The 18,645-nt window shown below is 37.0% G+C and overlaps 1 protein-coding gene across 1 annotated transcript; it reads left to right on the top strand.

Annotated features, from left to right (window-relative positions):
- The first annotated feature begins 1,141 nt into the window (after positions 1-1,141).
- On the top strand, positions 1,142-4,019 carry LOC110923065 (G-type lectin S-receptor-like serine/threonine-protein kinase At2g19130). The gene has a single exon (XM_022167248.2). It carries the CDS (start codon positions 1,416-1,418, stop codon positions 3,828-3,830), a length of 2,415 nt encoding a protein of 804 aa, XP_022022940.1. The 5' UTR covers positions 1,142-1,415; the 3' UTR covers positions 3,831-4,019.
- The last annotated feature ends 14,626 nt before the right edge of the window (positions 4,020-18,645 follow it).

Here is an 18,645-nt window from a genome sequence, read left to right as displayed (position 1 = left end):
TGATCCATTACATGAAACAAAAAAGCAAACTTATAAAACAAAATTTTATAAAATAAATATATAAGTAACGAAATTGTAAAGATTGTATAATTTTAACATATTCCACTATTAATACAGACATACAGCGGTCACAACACTCATTTGATGCTAATCGTTCGTTGATGGTGTCAATTTGCTTGGATCAGTGGAGTAAACACGGATGTGACTTGTCTAACATAATGTGGAATATAAATGGTTTTTGAACCATTCACTGTCAAATTGTGCTTCTTTTTCAAAATTAGATAAAAGTCTTAGTCTTCCATTATAGCAACTTATACCGTTTGATGGAGAAAGGACTTATAATGGAACAAGTCTTTCAATCGATATTGACATCTTCAGTTAGAATGTATGGTAAATTAATAAGTTTATAATTTTCAAAAACGGTTCTGACTAATTTATGACGAAATCATGGCAAAATTACGATGTTTTTTGTTTTGTCGCTATTGCAAGCTGTCGGAAATATGTCACAATTTTGTCCAAATTTGCAGCGAATTTTTCCAATCGGAAAACTTGGTAGCAAAATAACCACTTTTCTAGTATTGAAACTAAAAAACAAGAATATATATTTTTATATTCTGCACAAACTCTAGCTATGGATTTGCGACTAATAAGTCTATCGCAAAGTTTTTTAGAAAACTGAAAATACGTTGTTAACACACATGTCGGTGAGTTTGCTATTGGTGTGGTCCGTTGGCGTAATCTTTTAAGACAGTAGATATCTTCAGCGACGGATTAATGACGAATCTTTCCCACACTGAAGGTCCAGTTATTTGTAATGTGTGAACGTCCTTCTAAATATCATGAAAGTCCAGTTAAGCCCAGTTTCACCAAACCCATTGTATCCCATTACCAACCCCATGCAAGTGATTAGTAAATATCATAAATGGCTATGAGCATGGAATTCGAATTTGGTTACTAGAGCTGAAATAAAACTGAGCTCATGTAGGCTCATGAATTTGTGACTTAACTTTCATTTCGACTGCTTTTGGCGGTTCTTCTAAGTTAGCAGGACTGAAATAAAGGAGTGGCTGAAAATTAATACAGTGGGACACAATTTATATAGACCCAGTCAAATTTCTATATATTCCAAATTGACAGGGATGTGACATGTCTGACATGTGGAATATAAATGGTTTTTGAACAATTCCACAGTTAGAATGTGCTTTCTTTTCCAAGTTGGAGTTTCACAAGTATTCCTAACTTTACAGTTTATGGAGAAAGGACTTATAATGGTAGAAGTCTTTCAATTTATGTTGACTTGACTTCTTCAGTTAGAATGTAACTGCTGTTCAAATGTCAGTTCTATAAAACCTAATGCTGGTAATACAATATCTGTATCATTCAAGAGATTCACAAACACTTTGATCATACCATTGATGGGGTTTTTTCTCCTTTTGTGTTTCTCTCTCATAATTTCTTTCTCATCTGGAGCTGATAACATATCTGCTAACCAGTCTTTATCTGGAAACCAAACAATCATATCCAAAGGTGGAAACTTTGAGCTGGGCTTCTTTAAAGCAGGTAATTCTTCAAACTATTACATAGGCATCTGGTATAAAAAGGTAGCTTCCAATCCTCCTACCATAGTCTGGGTAGCAAACAGAGAAACACCCATCTCTGATAGATTCATTTCTGAACTAAAAATTGTAAATGGTAACTTAGTGCTTTTAAATGAGTCCAAGCTACCAATTTGGTCCACAAATGTCACCATCACTAGTTTAAATTCGGTAATTGTTGTTCTTCTTGACGATGGAAACTTAGTTTTGAGCGACACCGCAAAACCAGATGAACCCGTTTGGCAAAGTTTTGACAACCCGGTTCATACTTGGTTACCTGGTTCTAAACTTGCTTATGATAATAGAACAAAAAAGAGTCAACTTCTTACTTCATGGAGAAGTAATGAAGATCCTGGTGTAGGACTCTTTTCGTTGGAGCTTAACCCTTCTAGCAAAGAGTATATAAGCAAGTGGAATGGGTCCCAACAATATTGGACAAGTGGTCCATGGAATGGACATATATTTAGCTTAGTACCTGAGATGAGGTTAAATTACATTTATAATTTCAGCTTCTTTTCAGATGAAAACGTGAGTTACTTCACTTATTCCTTGTATAATCCTTCCATTATATCTAGATTTGTAATGAGTGTTTCTGGTCAAGTTCAACAACTAACATGGTTGGACGAAACGAAACAATGGAATTTGTTTTGGTCCCAACCTAGAACACAGTGTGAGGTATACGACTTGTGTGGGGCTTTTGGTACTTGCAGACAGACTGGATTGCCATTCTGTAATTGCTTGACTGGTTTCAAACCCAAATCAGAAAATGATTGGAATCAGAGTGATTTCTCTAGTGGGTGTGTGAGAAAAACGGATTTGGAATGTGGGAATAACAAGGAAATATCTTTTTTAATGGTTAAAGTCGACAGTGTTCCTCCAAATTTCGTGTCTATGGCTGTTGGGGGTGATGGAGAATGTCGGGCCGCCTGTTTAAACAGTTGTCAGTGTAATGCTTACTCATTTTCAGATAATCAGTGCTCAGTTTGGGATGTGGAGCTCTTGAATCTTTCAGAAGATAATGTTAATGGGAAAACAATCTACATTAAAGTTGCTTCTATAGATCTTCCATCTCAGATTCATGAAAAAAGTAATCTTGGTGCTGTTATCGGGTCCGTTGTTGCAGGTGTGATTCTTGTCTTGGGTCTAATATTCTTTATAATCTATCGAAGAAAGAGGATATTGGTTGGGAAGACAACAATGGAGGGATCTTTGGTGTCGTTTGTTTATAGAGATTTACAAATAGCCACCAAAAATTTCTCAGAGAAACTAGGAGGTGGTGGTTTTGGTTCAGTTTTCAAGGGGGTATTGCGTGATTCATCTATTGTGGCAGTGAAAAAACTTGAAAGTGTCAGCCAAGGAGAGAAGCAATTCAGGAGCGAGGTCAGCACGATTGGGACCATCCAACATGTTAATCTTGTGCGTCTTCGTGGGTTTTGTGCACAAGGTAGCAGAAAGCTATTGGTGTATGATTACATGCCAAACGGTTCTCTTGATTCCAATCTATTCCATGAAAAACAAGATAATATTCTTAACTGGACAACAAGGTATGAGATTGCACTTGGAATTGCAAGAGGGTTGGTTTATCTTCATGAGAAGTGTAGAGACTGCATTATCCACTGTGACATAAAGCCAGAAAACATTCTTTTAGATGCTGATTTCTGCCCAAAAATAGCAGATTTTGGCTTGGCAAAGCTTGTGGGTCGAGATTTTAGTCGGGTTTTGACGACTTTCAGAGGGACAAAGGGGTATCTAGCACCTGAGTGGTTATCGGGTGTGCCTGTCACAGCCAAAGCAGATGTTTTTAGCTATGGGATGATGCTTTTCGAATTAGTTTATGGTAAAAGAAATGCTGAGCAATCAGAAGATTCAAGGAGTAAATTCTTCCCTAGTTTGGTTGCAAATGTATTAATGGTGGGCGGTGATATCCTTAGCCTACTAGATAACAGGTTAAACAGGGAAGCAAGTGTTGAACAAGTCACCAAAATTTGCAAAGTTGCTTGTTGGTGTATCCAAGACGAGGAAGATAGTAGACCTTCTATGAGTTTGGTGGAACAAATTCTTGAAGGAGTTTCGGATGTTAACATGCCCCCAGTCCCACAAACCGTCAAGTTATTTCTTGATAACACGGAGCCTATTGTTTTCTTCACCGTGCCAACATCAAATGGGAGTTCACAAGTTCTGAGCAATTCGTCAGGCAGTGATTCATTGTCTAAGAGTGCGTCTTCTTCTATGTAATCCATTACTAAGATTATATCCATTTAGGAAAACTAGGAATAACGTTAGAGCCGTTTTTGGCAAAAGTTATGCTCAAGTGTTGTAATTGTTGGTTCAATTTGGCGTTTGCAAGTATTAGGTGTTTGTAATAACATGAAAATATGATACACAAGATTACAAGTTCATACAGATTAAGCATGTTAGATCTCACACGGCCACCTAAAACTCGGTGGCAATCGCGAAGCTCATTAATTAGAGTTCCATGTTTCAGCATTTATACAGGTTGTCTCTGTAACTTGTATGCTTCCTCACCAACTTATGTGGCATATAGGTTTGTATCAAGTTCTAGAAAAGAAACCGAAAAACAGATAAAATGCACTTAAGAATATAACACGACTAAAAATTGAGTATTAGTGATGCTGAATTATTGACATAGAAAATATGTTGGTAATTTCTAAAGAACCCCACAAAAAAGTCCACTAAGTAAATATTCCTCAATGATTACTTACAGATCAGCGACAGGTAGCCTAAATCCAGAAGTAGGGACTTCACGAACGTATTACTAAGGGATCATTGCCGCAGTTAAGTTCTTTGGGTAAACTTAAACTGGACTTCACGAAAGCTTGTTTTTGATACTTGTGGCTTGTTTGATGGTTTTTGATACTTGGGGCTTGTTTGATGCTTTGACTTTCAGTTCTGACCCGTTTAAGCATAGTTTAGAAATGCCTTAGAGCTTTATTAGGACCAAGTTACCTATAAGTATAACCCTCTGAGATTATACAACTTGGTTTATTAGTTATCCGATTCATATGCATATTTCCGTTAAATGCCTAAATGTTGACCATTATGCCCATATGACCTTAAAACATGAATTTTGAAAATGTAAAAGAGTAGAAACCTTCACTACTGATTTATAAATTTGTCCCTAAAATTTGACATCAGTTTGAGGTCTAGAATAGGAGTTATGCTCATTAGCGTAAATGAGAAGCTTTTTATTAATTAAACGGCGTAATTAGCGTATAGCCTATCTAAACCCAATTTTTAATACCAAACTTTTTATCCACTGATGTAATATAATATTTTGGGATTTTTGAAGATTTTTTATTTATTTTTAGGTTAAGCATAACTTAGAGGCGTACTCCATGAATATCCTTTAAATGAAGATGGAAAGAGGCGTACTCCACATTCAAACAAAAATAGTAAAAGTCACCCCAGAAACTTAAAACTCTTGAGAAACTCACCATAGTTCAAAATTTCAAATACACTTGCTACACTTAGAAACTAAATTGTACCTTTATTGGGGAAATATGTAGAAGCAATCGTGAGGATAGAAGACTTCAGACGCCAAGCTTCATTCTGGGTACCAGGCAAGGTTCGATTATTTGGAAGCCACTGTAAGTGATGAAAGTAATTGAAAATTTAAAGAAATATGTGTAAACTGTACACACGGGATCCATTAGAAGAGAACAACACAAAAGTAAGAAATATGTAACCTAATACTTTAAAAAATAAGATCTGAAGTTTATGTTAATATGTATAATAAGAGAGCCCATTAAAAGCCCATTAAAACCCCACTAAAAGCCTAACTGTGAATCAATAAAATAATAACGGTACCAAGCAAGGTTCGATTATTTGGAAGCCACTGTAAGTGATGAAGGTAATTGAAAATTTAAAGAAATATGTGTAAACTGTACACGCGGCAGCCATTAGAAGAGAACAACACAAAAGTAAGAAATATATAACCTAATAGTTTAAAAAATAAGATCTGAAGTTTATGTTAATATGTATAATAAGAGAGCCCATTAAAACCCCACTAAAAGCCTAACTGTGAATCAATAAAATAATAACGGTGAAACACTGTTCATGATCAGTTTGTAATAATATGTATAATAATCAATGAATATGCTGGAAATATGGGAAGGCAAAAAGTTTTATGAAAGGGCATCAAGAGGATCGAACCGGTGTCAGTTTAATTTTGAAGAGGCGCTAAAACAACCAGAACGGATTAGAAGGTGTGAATATGAGTCCTTTTAGGTAATATATGAATATAAAAGCGTGTTTCATTATATATCTAACAAACGCGACTCCTAAACGAAGGGATACACACCTCAAGTTGCTTTTTTGTATAAGGGTATAATAAATACTCACTCATTTAGTGGTGTTGCCTTTTTAAAAGCACGTAACATTTTTAGGTTTCAACTTTCAACACACAATCCTTTCTTGAACTTCATAGGTACAAGCCCAAAAACTACATAAACATTTGGCGAGGAAGCATATAAGTTAAACACAAAAACTTTTAAAATGGAGAAACATTATTTCAAACTCTATTCATGAGCTTCGCGATTGAAAGAGATTTCACATGCTTAATCTCTATACAAATCCAGTACCTCAAATTTCGCCATAGGATTCTTCATGGGATATAAAATCACCCGTCTACAATTTTTTTAGAACGACAAATCACTTTTATTCCTTTCGCCTATGGGACTTGAACCCAAGGTCTAGGGACCATGAGAACGCTAAATATTACGAGAACCATGAGATCGAATGAAAAAACCAATCAAAACCAATTTTTTTAATTCAAACCTCATTGTAATTAAGATACAACATCAAAAAAAGAATTTAAAACATCAAATAATTCATTTTTTCTTTCAAAATCACTCTTTTTAGATTTTTTACACATGTGTAAATATAACAGATTTACACATGTGTAAATGGCAAACTTACACATGTGTAAGTTTTCTTTATTTACTTACGAATTCACATAAATTTTAACGTGTAAATTAAATTTCTAACATTTTATTCGATTAATAATGATAAGTGTAGAAAAAAAATTGAATTTGAATTGTTTTTGACTAAGTTCTCGCGGTTTTTTCATTTGTTCTCACGGTTCTCACAATATTACCAAGTAACAAGACTATTACCAAGTAACACACAAAACCCAGTGACAAATTTCCTAGACTCTAGACACTTGCCTCAATCTTGCTTTTCAAAATTGTTATCCTTATTAAATAGAACTCCTTTGCCATGAGCATATTTAAGATACCTTAAACAGAACTCCTTCGCCAGGAGCATATTTAAGATACCTTAATAATATAAAAGAAACTTTTAGATGCCCTACAGTTGGACAATGCACAAATTGAATAAGAAAATGAACAACATATGAAATATAGGTAAATCAATTTGCCTTCTAAAAGGTGATAACTAGTTATATTCTATTGTGAAGGACTTTAGAATTTGTATTAAGCAGAGTAGTCAAAACATGATTTTGATCAATAGGATGACTAACATGTTTGCATGCAAATATGCATACTCAGTTAGTAAATCAGTACAGTATTTTCTTTCGGACAAACAAATAGACTTTTGATGTCTCATAACTTCTATCCCTAAAAGATATTGGAACTGCCCTAAATCCTTAATAAAAAACTTAGTTTTTAAGCAACTTTTTACACTCTCAAGTTCTTCTACTGACTTCCTAGTAATAACTCAGTAGATCATATTCCACATTTTAGGAGCTTGTTTTAGCCCATACACAGATCTTTAAGTCTACAAAATTTACTTATATCATTAGTGTAATATTCTTTAGGTAAAGCCATGTAAACTTCTTCATTTAAATATTTAAATGACCATACAGAAAAGCATTATTTACATCTAATTGAAATAAATTCCAATCATTTTCAACAGTTATGGCAATTACACATCTATAAGACACAAGTTTGACCACAGGAGAAAATGTTTCTTGCTAATCTAATAATTCCTTTTGGCTATACCCCTTAGCCACATGCCTAGCCTTGAACCTATCTATTTCACTAGATGACCTATACTTTATCTTATAGATCCACTTACACCCAACAATACTTCTATTTTTAGGAAGATCAACAATGTCCTAAGTTTAATTTCTAAGAAGAGCTTCTATTTCATTATTCATAGGTTTAATCCAATTAGGATAATTTTTAGCTTCACTAAAAGATTTAGGTTCAACACTTTTGTTCAAAGAAGAAGGAAAACAATTAAACCTCAGGAGACACTTTAGACAAATTAATCATTATTTCTATTCCGTATTTTACTTTTCCTTCAACAATAAATTCATTAAGTTGTTTTTTAGGAAAAACATATTGTCTAGAAGACCTCCTAAGTGTACTTTGTGAACTAGACTTTACAGTGTCTTCCTCAGAAGTACTAGAAGTATCAGTGACAGTATCACATGCTCAACCCCGTCAGATGATTCCTGTCTATCACTAATCTGCTGAGAATTAACCAAGACACTAGTCTCAGTGACCTATGTGTTCCTGTCTCACACTCACTTACAACCTTTCCATCATCATTGGGATCATCCACTGTTTGAAAATGTTTAGACTATGTGCTATCATAAAGTAAAAAAAATAGATTTGTAATAGTTTTATGAGTTAATTGCTTGGTTGGTCCCTGTGGTTTGTAAAAATTTCATACTTGGTCCTAGTGGTTTACTAATTATATGCGTGGTCCCAAAAGTTGTAAAAAATGAACTCAGTTGGTCCCCTGACCAAACCTCTATTAAATTTCTCAGTTAACTATGTGTAAAATGACTATATTACCCTTGAACAATTAAAAGAAATAAAAAAATATATAAGGAAGATGGCCCACTACTCATCTTCTTCAACCTCTCTCTCTAGAAAAACTCTAACACCATCACCTCCTCCACTTTCACAACCTGCAAGTTCACTATCCAGTTGGCATTGCATTTAATACAAACCTTGAGCTACACATCAAAAATTCTTGAATACTTACATCAAAAAACAAAAACAACAAAAAAGTAGAAATCAAACAGCAAATCAAAAAACCCAGAAAAACCCATCAATAAATTAATGTTCTTTACAATTAATAACCATAATCGACATCATCATCATCATCATAACTATCATCATCTTCACCATCACTAACATACACATCCAAATGAGTATTACACTCATCCAACAAGAAATCACTCTTCTCAATCAACCCTTTAAACGAGTCAAACCCAAACCCAGAATCATTCGGGTCACTCGTGGGCGACTCAGAAGCCGACTCACGACTCGGTAACCCTCCAACACACCAACAACAAAATCCTAGATTCTCATTCTTTAGGGTTTTATTCCTCTCCAACCGTTTCTTGACCTTGTTAATCTTAGAAAAAACCAATCTTTTCGCTCTTTTTCCATACCCAATCACCTTTTCTTGATCATTATTCCTCTGTTCATTTCTGCCGTTGATTTGGCCGTCGATTTAGGGATTACGAAACATAAAATGGGGGTGATTATTGGGTGGGTGGAGCCATATGTTAGAAGAGGGGAAGTGGGGTTTCGAGTATGAATATTGGTGATGCGATGATGAAAGTGGTGGAGGTAGTTGCAGAGAGAGAGGTTGTGGTGGGTTGTGAAGGTGTTAGAGTTTTTCTAGAGAGAGAGGGGTTGAAGAAGATGAGTAGTGGGCCATTTTCTTTATATATATATATTTTATATCTTTTAATTGTTCAAGGGTAATATAGTTATTTCATACATAGTTAACTGAGAAATTTAACAGAGGTTAGGTCAGGGGACCAACCGAGTTCATTTTTGACAACTTTTGGGACCACGCGTGTAATTAGTAAACCACTAAGACCAAGTATGAAATTTTTGCAAAACACAAGGACCAACCAAGCATTTATTGTCAAGAATAGATTTTCCTTTGAAAGGGAAAACGTTTCATAGAACTTAGTATCTCTAGAAAAAATAATTGTTTTTGGTATCAAGACTAAACAATTTATAACCTTTTTTTCTCATGAGAGTATCCTACAAACACACATTTTTCAGTTTTACTACTCATTTTATTAGACTCATTCAAAATTGTACAAAAACACAGACATCCAAACACTTTTAAATGATCAAGAAAGGGTTAAACTTATATATATCAACTTATAAGGAGTTTTGTAGGTCCCGATACGGATCGTCAGACTACGATGACTTCTTGTTTCGGATGCCGTAACGAGTGCGGAATCCCCATTATGACACAAACCGAGCGAGAGAGTAAAATACAATACAAAGATTCAACGATTAAAGCTTTCGTGTATTCAAATCAGTAGAGTTTGTTTACAGGAGATGATACAAGACAAAGCTCTCAAACCTACTGGTGTGTTCTCTCTCTTATGTTTCTGTTCTACAAGATCTGTTTAAATAGACAAAGTACATCTGTAATCCCACGAAAGTAGTTATGGGCCCAGACATTATCCCAAAGCCTATGAAATATTGGACATTCTTCATGATGTCTAAAACCAGCGAACAACCATAGATGAAGAATGTTTTTCGTTGGACCATTAATCATATCCAAGACCCACGAAAAACATGGTTCTTCGTGGCTTGACTTTAGTGAACATGCATGTTGCCTTTCATTCTTTGTGAGTTAGTCACATGCAGGCTAATAATATTCTTTAAGGTGACATCATCATGACATCACCATGGTGATGTCATGGTGATGTCAGCTTGCGGCTCTTCGTGCTTCGTGTGTCGTTCTCTGGGGCGCACGACAGAGGAATATCACGACGTAGATCTGGAACCAAACCGAATCGAGCCGCATCCACAAATATGTATCAACAAGTTTTTCCACCTAGCACAGAATACAATCAGACCAAAATCTAACAGTAACATTCCATTGAAATAACAAAGCCCTAGCGATATTAGCAAGTGCATATGCTTTCCATTCAACAATTCCATTTTGTTGAGGAGTATATGCACAAGATGTTTGATGAATAATGCCCTTATTTTTACAAAACATGTTCATTTGATTATTCACAAATTCTGACCAATTGTCACTTCTAAAACAGTTAACAATTTTACTAAAATGGGTTTGAATTATATTCACAAAATCAACCACATTTTCATATACTCCAGTTTTGGTTTTCATCAAACGTACCGACACATCTCTAGAAAAGTCATCAACTATGGTAAGGAAATACCTAAATCCTTCTCGACTAGCAACTCTATAAGGACCCCAAACATTTAAGTGAATCGGTTATCCTAAACAAGAACTCTTATGTTCACTAAGAGGAAAGGGTTCTCTATGTTTATTTGCTCTATGACACACATCACAGAGACCATGATCAGACTTACAAGACACATTAAACTGTCTACTAGCCTGATCAGAAGGATGACCAAACCTAGCATGCCATAACTTATAAGAACTTATACTATTACAACACATTTTATTAGCCAACACATATAAACCTTCAAGCTTATTACCAGTCACTAAGACTTTCTTTCCTATATATAACAATTATTTTCATTAAACCCAACATACAAATTATTTTGCTAATTTATGGACTAACATTAGATTAACATGGTATTTAGGTACAACAAACACATCTTGTAGAGTTACATTTACAAGTTTCAAACTAGCAATTTTAGTTACATGAGCATTAGTTTCATTTTGATGATTAACTTGTAAATTCACATCAGTAACATCCACAAAATTAGTTAAATCTTTTCACTTTTGACCATGTGTTAATTAGCCCCTGAATTTATAATCCAACGGTACCTTCCTCATTTCCAAACAAATTAGCAAAGCAATAAATGGGTTTACTAAAGACACTAGAATAAAACAACCCACCTGGCACATTGTAGCTCTCTAGAGTTTCAATAGTCTTATCATTTAACTTACTCAATAACCTAGTTAACTACTCATTTGTTAAAGTAGCCTCAACATTTGATTCATTAGAACTTACATTATTATGAACAACAATTATTTTTCCATGATTCCCTCTTGGTTTCATCCAAGAGGGATATTCAAGTAACTCTCTCTAGAGTTTCAATAGTCTTATCATTTAACAAACTCAATAACCTAGTTAACTACTCATTTGTTAAAGTAGTAACACGAACATTTGATTCATTAGAACTTACATTATTATTAACAACAATTATTTTTTCCTTGATTTCCTCTTGGTTTCAACAGGGGCCGGGACGTTGGTTCGTTACTCGAAAGGTGCCAATGCGGGTCTTTGTTGGTGCACTTGTGTCTGTACTTTGTCTGTATTCGGTCTGATATAAACGATGTCCTGTTTTGTATTGTAAGTTGACCAAGTCAACCATCCTCCGGTTTGACTTGGACAACATTTGAAAGATGTTCAGATCGAAGGATAGCCTCGAAGGATACACCTGATCCTTCGAGGTGATCGAAAGATATGGTTCGACCATGGTTCGACCATTAGACCTCGAAGGATGATCCTTCGAGGTCCATGCTGATCTTTCGTATGAACTGTGATCGATAGATGATCCTTCGGACCATCTATCAGATCCTTCGATCCAGACCTGCTGAGCTGGGTATATATACCCATGCATGTGTTGAGTTTCGGTAGACAGACACACAGACAGAAAGAGAGAGTATTCTTTGAGAGCATTCTGTCCAAACTCACACACACATCTTAGAGAGTTTATAGAACACTTCTGTAAACATTGAGCTTGTAACCGAACCCTCATTGCATTAATACAAGTTGTGTTAATCGGTGAACTTGTGTGTTTGTTTCTCTACTTGCTACTAACTCGGTTTGCTTGCTAGCTTGGATTCCGCACTCGCTAGTAGGTTTGTATAACAAGGTTTAGGTTCGTAATCCTCCGCGAAAAAGGGACCTACAAGTGGTATCAGAGCTTGGCTCTTTACCTTGTTTAAAACCGGGTTTTTACAAGTTTTGGTGTGTTGAAACACTTGGTTTTGCACCTGTTTTTACTTGGTTTCTTGCATTTGCTTTGAGTAAAAACGTGTCTAAACTAACCGGGAGTGTTTAAAGTGGGGTTGGGTAACTTGAAAAATTGTTTTAAGTGATTTTGAATTTTCCGGCTATATTCCGGTTCAAAATTCCGGTGACTGGTGTTGTTGTCATTTTTGGCAAACTTTCAAAGTTGGTGGTGAAAGGACAGCCTGCACATCCTTTCTGCCGAAAGTTGACTTACCTACCCATCACCTTTTCACCAACCCGTCACATCTGTGTCAGTGTGTCAGTGCCCATTCGAAAGATATCCTTCGACTTCGAAAGATATCCTTCGACATCGAAAGACCATCCTTCGATCAGTGACAGCTCGATAGATAAACATCTTTCGAGTAGTCCTTCGAAGTTCGAAACATATCTTTCGATCAGGGAATCTTTTCGAAAGATAGTTGTTTTATCTCGGAAGATAAGGATCTTTCAAGTGTGAATCTTTCGAGATTTTGAGTCTTTCGAAGCCAGTGCTCGAAAGTCAACAGTGATCCTTCGAACACTGTTGATCATTCGAACAAGTGTGATCCTTCGGAAGGTAGCTATTCGAAAGATAAGTGTCCGAAAGATAGGGATTGACTCGAAAGATAAGGATCTTTAAAAAGGGAATCCTTCGAGTTCTTGAATCTTTCGAAATTATTGTTCAAGACTCAACAGTAATCTTTCGAGTACTGTTGATCCTTCGAACAAGATTATATCTTTCGATTGTGATCTGTTTATTGTTAACAATTTTCTGTGATTTCAGATCTTTCGACCAGGATCTTTCGGTTGTGTATCTTTCGGATCTTTCTTACTTAGCATTTATTTTGCTTATCTATCATGAATCCGAGTTGGTGGGGAACTCCGGCTCCAGACAATGGTGAATATACAAGATCAAATGTCACTCCTTCATGGTGGGGTACATCGGCTCCAGACGATGGAAAATACACGAATACCAGGTCATCTCCTTTATGGGCCGAGTCGCCGGTATCGACATCTTCTCAGGGAAATCAATGGGCTTTGGTATCGAATCAAACTCCGAGCATTCAAAGTATTCTACTAAGCGAAAGTGAATCAGGAAGTTTGAATCGACCTCCAAAGTTGATGCATTTGAATGAATATCCAGGATGGGTTGAGAGATTTAAAACATATGTTCTTGGTCAAAATACGGAACTGTGGATACGTTTCACCACAGATTTCGATCAAGCCATAGAGGTTGCTGCTTCAGATTCTACTACGTTTGCTGATCTTCCAGAAGATAAAAAGAAAACCTATGATCTGGAAAAGAAGGCATACGCCATTCTCACTCAGGCGTTGAGCAAGGATATCTACCATCAGTTTGTCAGCTTCAAGACAACAAAGAAGTTATGGGATGGATTGAAAAACAGAGGAGTGGGAAATGCAGCAACACGTCAAATGCGTCATGATCTTCTCAAGAAAGAATTCGAAGGCTTCACTTGTATGGATAAGGAGTCCTTGGGAGATATGACAAGCCGATTTTATCATCTGCTTACGGAATTGGATAATTACAGTGTAGTGACAACTCAAGCTGAAGTTGTGAAGAAGTTTGCTGATGCTTTGCCTCCTCAATGGAGTAGTTTCTTGGAAATCCTGAAGTACAACGGTGTGTTGAGGACCACTAATATCAACGAATTCGTTCAACTGTTGGAAAACAAGGATCAGGAGGAAACATTGAAGGCGAAGAGAGTTCCATTGCCACAGAATCCAGAAATGTACTGTGGAACTTCCAATTCTTCGTCTGCAAGAACCGGTTCACATGCTCCACTTCAAACAGCGTTTGTCACAAGCACAGATTGTTTTGGCAATCCAATACAAGTTCCTGTTAAGCCACCTCCCACCACAGACATGTATGGAAATCCAATCCAACCACCTCCACCTCCTCCTGCTCAACAACAACAACGTGCATGTTATGGAGGAACATCATCTGCTGGTCAACAATCAAAGTCAAGTACAGTACAGCTCGACACGTCAAGCTTCTCTAAAATCAGTGTAGAAGTGGCTAAGGAACACATGGAGCTGCTTAACACTGTAGTGAGCGCGTACTGTGGGTTGATAGAAGGTCAGATTGGCAACATTAATCTGACACAAGAAGATTACAGGCAGATTGATAAAGAGGAGATGGACTTGATGGACATCAAGTGGGCCTTTGCGAGTGCTGTGAGAAGAGCAAAGGATTGGATGGAGAGTACTGGAAGAACCAGCTTGGAAAGTAAGCGAGATACCAAGTATGGGTTCGATAAGCAGGCCGTTAAATGCTTCAACTGTGGAGAACGGGGCCACTTTAAACGGGAATGTGCAAAGCCAGCACAGCATGGAAACCAGAATCCCTTCAGAAACCAGGGCAACCAGCAGAACCAGAACAGAAATAATGAACGTACATTAGTGCCTGTCAACAATCAAGCCAACCGGGCACTTGTAGTTCAGATGGATGAAGGGTGCGACTGGTCAATCCAGTTTGGTGGTGATAGTCCTAATGGTACAGCTTGCTTTGCTCAAGTTGTGAAGGATGTAGTTAGCACCAGTGGTGGAGAATCTTCCGCCAGTGGTGGTGAATCTTCTGAGGATGAAGACTCTTCTGGGTACAGCAGGAGTGTTGATGAAGATTCATCTAGGTCAGGCGATGAGAATATGGGCGAGACATCTGGTGTCTCAGTTGATGCTGATATTGATGAACTTTTGGAGGAAGCTGCAGCAGAAACTCAAAGAAGATCTGTTCTGGTGGATCAAGCTGCTTGTACTTCGTCTTCTCTCCATTCAGCCTTTATGGCTAATGTCGACAGTTCTTCAAGTCAGGTATGTGTCGATGAACCCATTGCTGTAAACTGTGATAACTGTGATAGCTTGCAGGCTAAATGTGCTGAGTTTGAGGCAAACATGTCTGAGTTGCAAGCCAAACATGATGCTTTACAAGCTAGTTTGTTTGACTTGCAAGACAAACATGATTCCTTGAATGCTGAGTGGTGTGCATTGCAAAGCAAACACGAGGCTTTGCAAGAAAAATATGATGTGACATTCATCCACAATCAGAAGTTGACTGTGGATCTTTCAAAATGCACAGAAGCCAATATGTTTTATGAAAACCATGAAAAGGAATTTAAGTCAATGATTGAGACATTAAAGAAAGACAAAACTGAATTGACTAAAATGGTTTCCAGAAAACAAACGGACATTAATTTGTACATCTCACGTCTTGAGGCAATGCAAAAAGAAATGGTCTGTGTAAAAACGGAAAGTGAGGCAATCCAACTCAAGCTAGACAGCTATTTGAGCTCTAGCTACGTGTTGGATCACATCATTGACGTTCAGAAAGAAAAACGGGATGTCACATGCATAGGATACAAAAAATGTCCACCACCAGTCAGACACAATTATGATGCCATGCCTGATGAGGAGGATAGAGTGTTCTTCGAACCATCTGTTCCTCTTGATGTGAAGGAGTTTGCAGCAGGACTCGGATACCAGAAAGAAGTATCCTCAGATTCGGATGTGTCAGCAGATACATCTGTAACTGCTAAACAGAAACAGGATCCTCCAGTTGAGGTTGAGGATGCTGATTCTTCAGATGATGAATCTGATGATGCTGCTCCAGCAAAGTCTGATGCGGTAGTCAAAAATGAGGACATACCTCTTGAGAATCACATTCTATGTGATCCCCCTGCCACACCCGCTAAGACTGTTGCAACTGAGTCCTCGTCTGAGAAGGAGTCGGAGAGTGTGACCTTGCTGTACACTTTGGTTGGTGATGATAAAATTTACTCAGACAAAGATTTTCCTATTAAGAATGTTAATCAATCCTTAATCGATAAAGTCTTTGAAAATTCGACAAGTAAGTTTTTGGGGAAGAAAGGACCACATGTTACAGTTACACAGTGTCCTCCAATCCCAAAGGCTGAAGTTCGAAAACAATTTGGCAACAAGAAATTACCAGCAATGCCAAAACAGCAAAATCACACCAAGCCCAAAGCAAAGGCACCGGCTCAAGTCCAGAAGAAGCCGAATCAAAAGAAGAAGAAAAATGTTAAATTTGTGAAATCGACGGGAACAGACAAAATTGAAACGTTTGAAAATAAATCTAACTTAGATTTTGTCAAGAAAGCTACTGTTTTGAAAAGAAATGAACAAAACAGTTCACAGCCTAGTACCTCGGGTTCACAAAGTTCAACATCATCGGCTAAGAGAACACATGATTCTTCGAGGTATGTTGAACGAAGATCATGTTTTGAGTGTGGAACCATTGGGCATATAATTCGAAATTGCCCTTATCTTCATAAGCAAAAAGGAAAGGTTGATGATCCCCGTGGCAAGACTGACCGTAAGCCATCTGTTTTCACAAAACAAGATCCCCGACTTGTAAAAGAAAGGGAGAAGAAACAGAAACGCCAACAGGTCAAAAGGATTGAAAAAGCAATTAAAACCGATGTGGTTCAAAAACAATCTGTTTCTGTAAAATCAACAAATTCAAAAACTTCAAACTGTAATGAAGTTAAAATTTTAAAGAATGACACTGATAAAACAAAACAGACATGGAAACCTAAATCGGTTACTGAATCAGGGGGACCATCACAATTTACAAACCATCAAAGACAAGAAGTTATTGTCATTGATAAAAATGGAAGACCCAAGACCACAATGGCTTGGGTCCCTCTCTCCAACTAATCTCTGAATGAGTGTGCAGGAAGTTCCAGGAGGAACTATTGATAGTCTTAGGATTGTTGATAGTGGAATGTCCTTGCACAAGATAGGCGACAGAAGAAATTGTTGCCTTTGATGGAGAGAGAGAAAAGAAAAAGAAAATGTGGCTGAATGAAGATGCAAATTCGACCAAATGAAGAACGTGCCGAAAATTTGGTCATTCTGGTTTTGATCGGGTCCTCAGGAACGAATGAAGTGAAATGTGTGCCGATGCCTTGGCGTGGATTGAACATCCGCACACCATTTCTGAAAGAGAAAGTCAAAGACCTTCGCTGGTGAAATGTGGAAAACCAGCCGGACCCGGAGGTTTATGAGCTTATTGCTGTCAAGAGACTTCTCAGCAGATGCAAATTCGACCTTGAAGTCCACACCGGGTGGATATCCAGTTGGGAGAGTGCTTAGATTCCTTGCAATGCACGGAACAGTTGCAGGATTAATCTCTCCTATACTTGTCGATATTTTAGCTGCTTTGTGAATTGTTATTATCTTGTACAGCACTCTTTGACCTGACACGTTGATCTCGGATATCACCTCACACGTGATTGTTTCAATATGAAACTCATCAATGTTGTCAAGGTCCGCACCGCTTACCGACATGCCAACTCATTTTTCCAAATTTGTTAAATCTTTTCGGATAAAACTTAATTTTGGTAAACGGCATTAAGGTCAAGCACAAGAGTAAACCAACATCGGAAAATCATTTTTGAAAATATCCTTGTATTTTTAAATTTATCTTAGTTTATTGATTTTAGGGGGAGTAAATCCAAAAATCGGAAAATCCAAAAACATCGAAAAATTCAAAAACACAAAAACAATAGAAAAACAAAAATGAGTTTCCTGGCGAGCAAAAGAGAAAATGATAGTACATCAGTGGTCTATCCAAACCTCTTTAAACCTTAAATGCAAAACGATAAGCAGCTCTATATAAGATGTATCGGTAGGCTCACAATCATTTTAAAGTGTGCAGGGTGATATAAATCTTAATCGACTGAAGATCAGGTGGGAACCATTCATTGGCATATGGTCTTAGTACCGAAATTTCGTTTGATAGATTGCCGAGGTTCTGAGATATTCGGTCTTTATGCTGCTTATCATCTGGGTATCATGGTTGTATCTTTTACCGAAAAATAACGGGGACGCAAGTCTAGATCTTCCATGATACTATACATACGTGTACATATTCATACTGCATTCGACCTCAATAAGTGATAAACAATCACATGTCCATATCAAATAAGTGATAAAATATCACATTTTTCCGGGTGTCAAGTTCGTCTCTCTGCTGTACGGAAGTACTGACCTGTTCACGGACTTGCACCTGTGCCCTCATGCATACGAAAATCAAGTTCCTCATCAATAAGTGATTATATCACATAGGACTTGTTTTCAAATCAAAATAAGTGAGTATCT

The sequence above is a fragment of the Helianthus annuus genome, chromosome 17 (assembly GCF_002127325.2).
Source record: "Helianthus annuus cultivar XRQ/B chromosome 17, HanXRQr2.0-SUNRISE, whole genome shotgun sequence".
NCBI classification, from domain to species: domain Eukaryota; kingdom Viridiplantae; phylum Streptophyta; class Magnoliopsida; order Asterales; family Asteraceae; genus Helianthus; species Helianthus annuus.
The sequence above is the reverse complement of the archived record's forward strand: the minus strand, read 5'-3'. Positions and strand labels throughout refer to the sequence as shown.

What these genes read in the sequence shown, in the direction of transcription:
- LOC110923065 (XM_022167248.2), top strand. Translation starts at nt 1,416, where the DNA reads ATGGGGTTTTTTCTCCTTTTGTGTTTCTCTCTCATAATTTCTTTCTCA.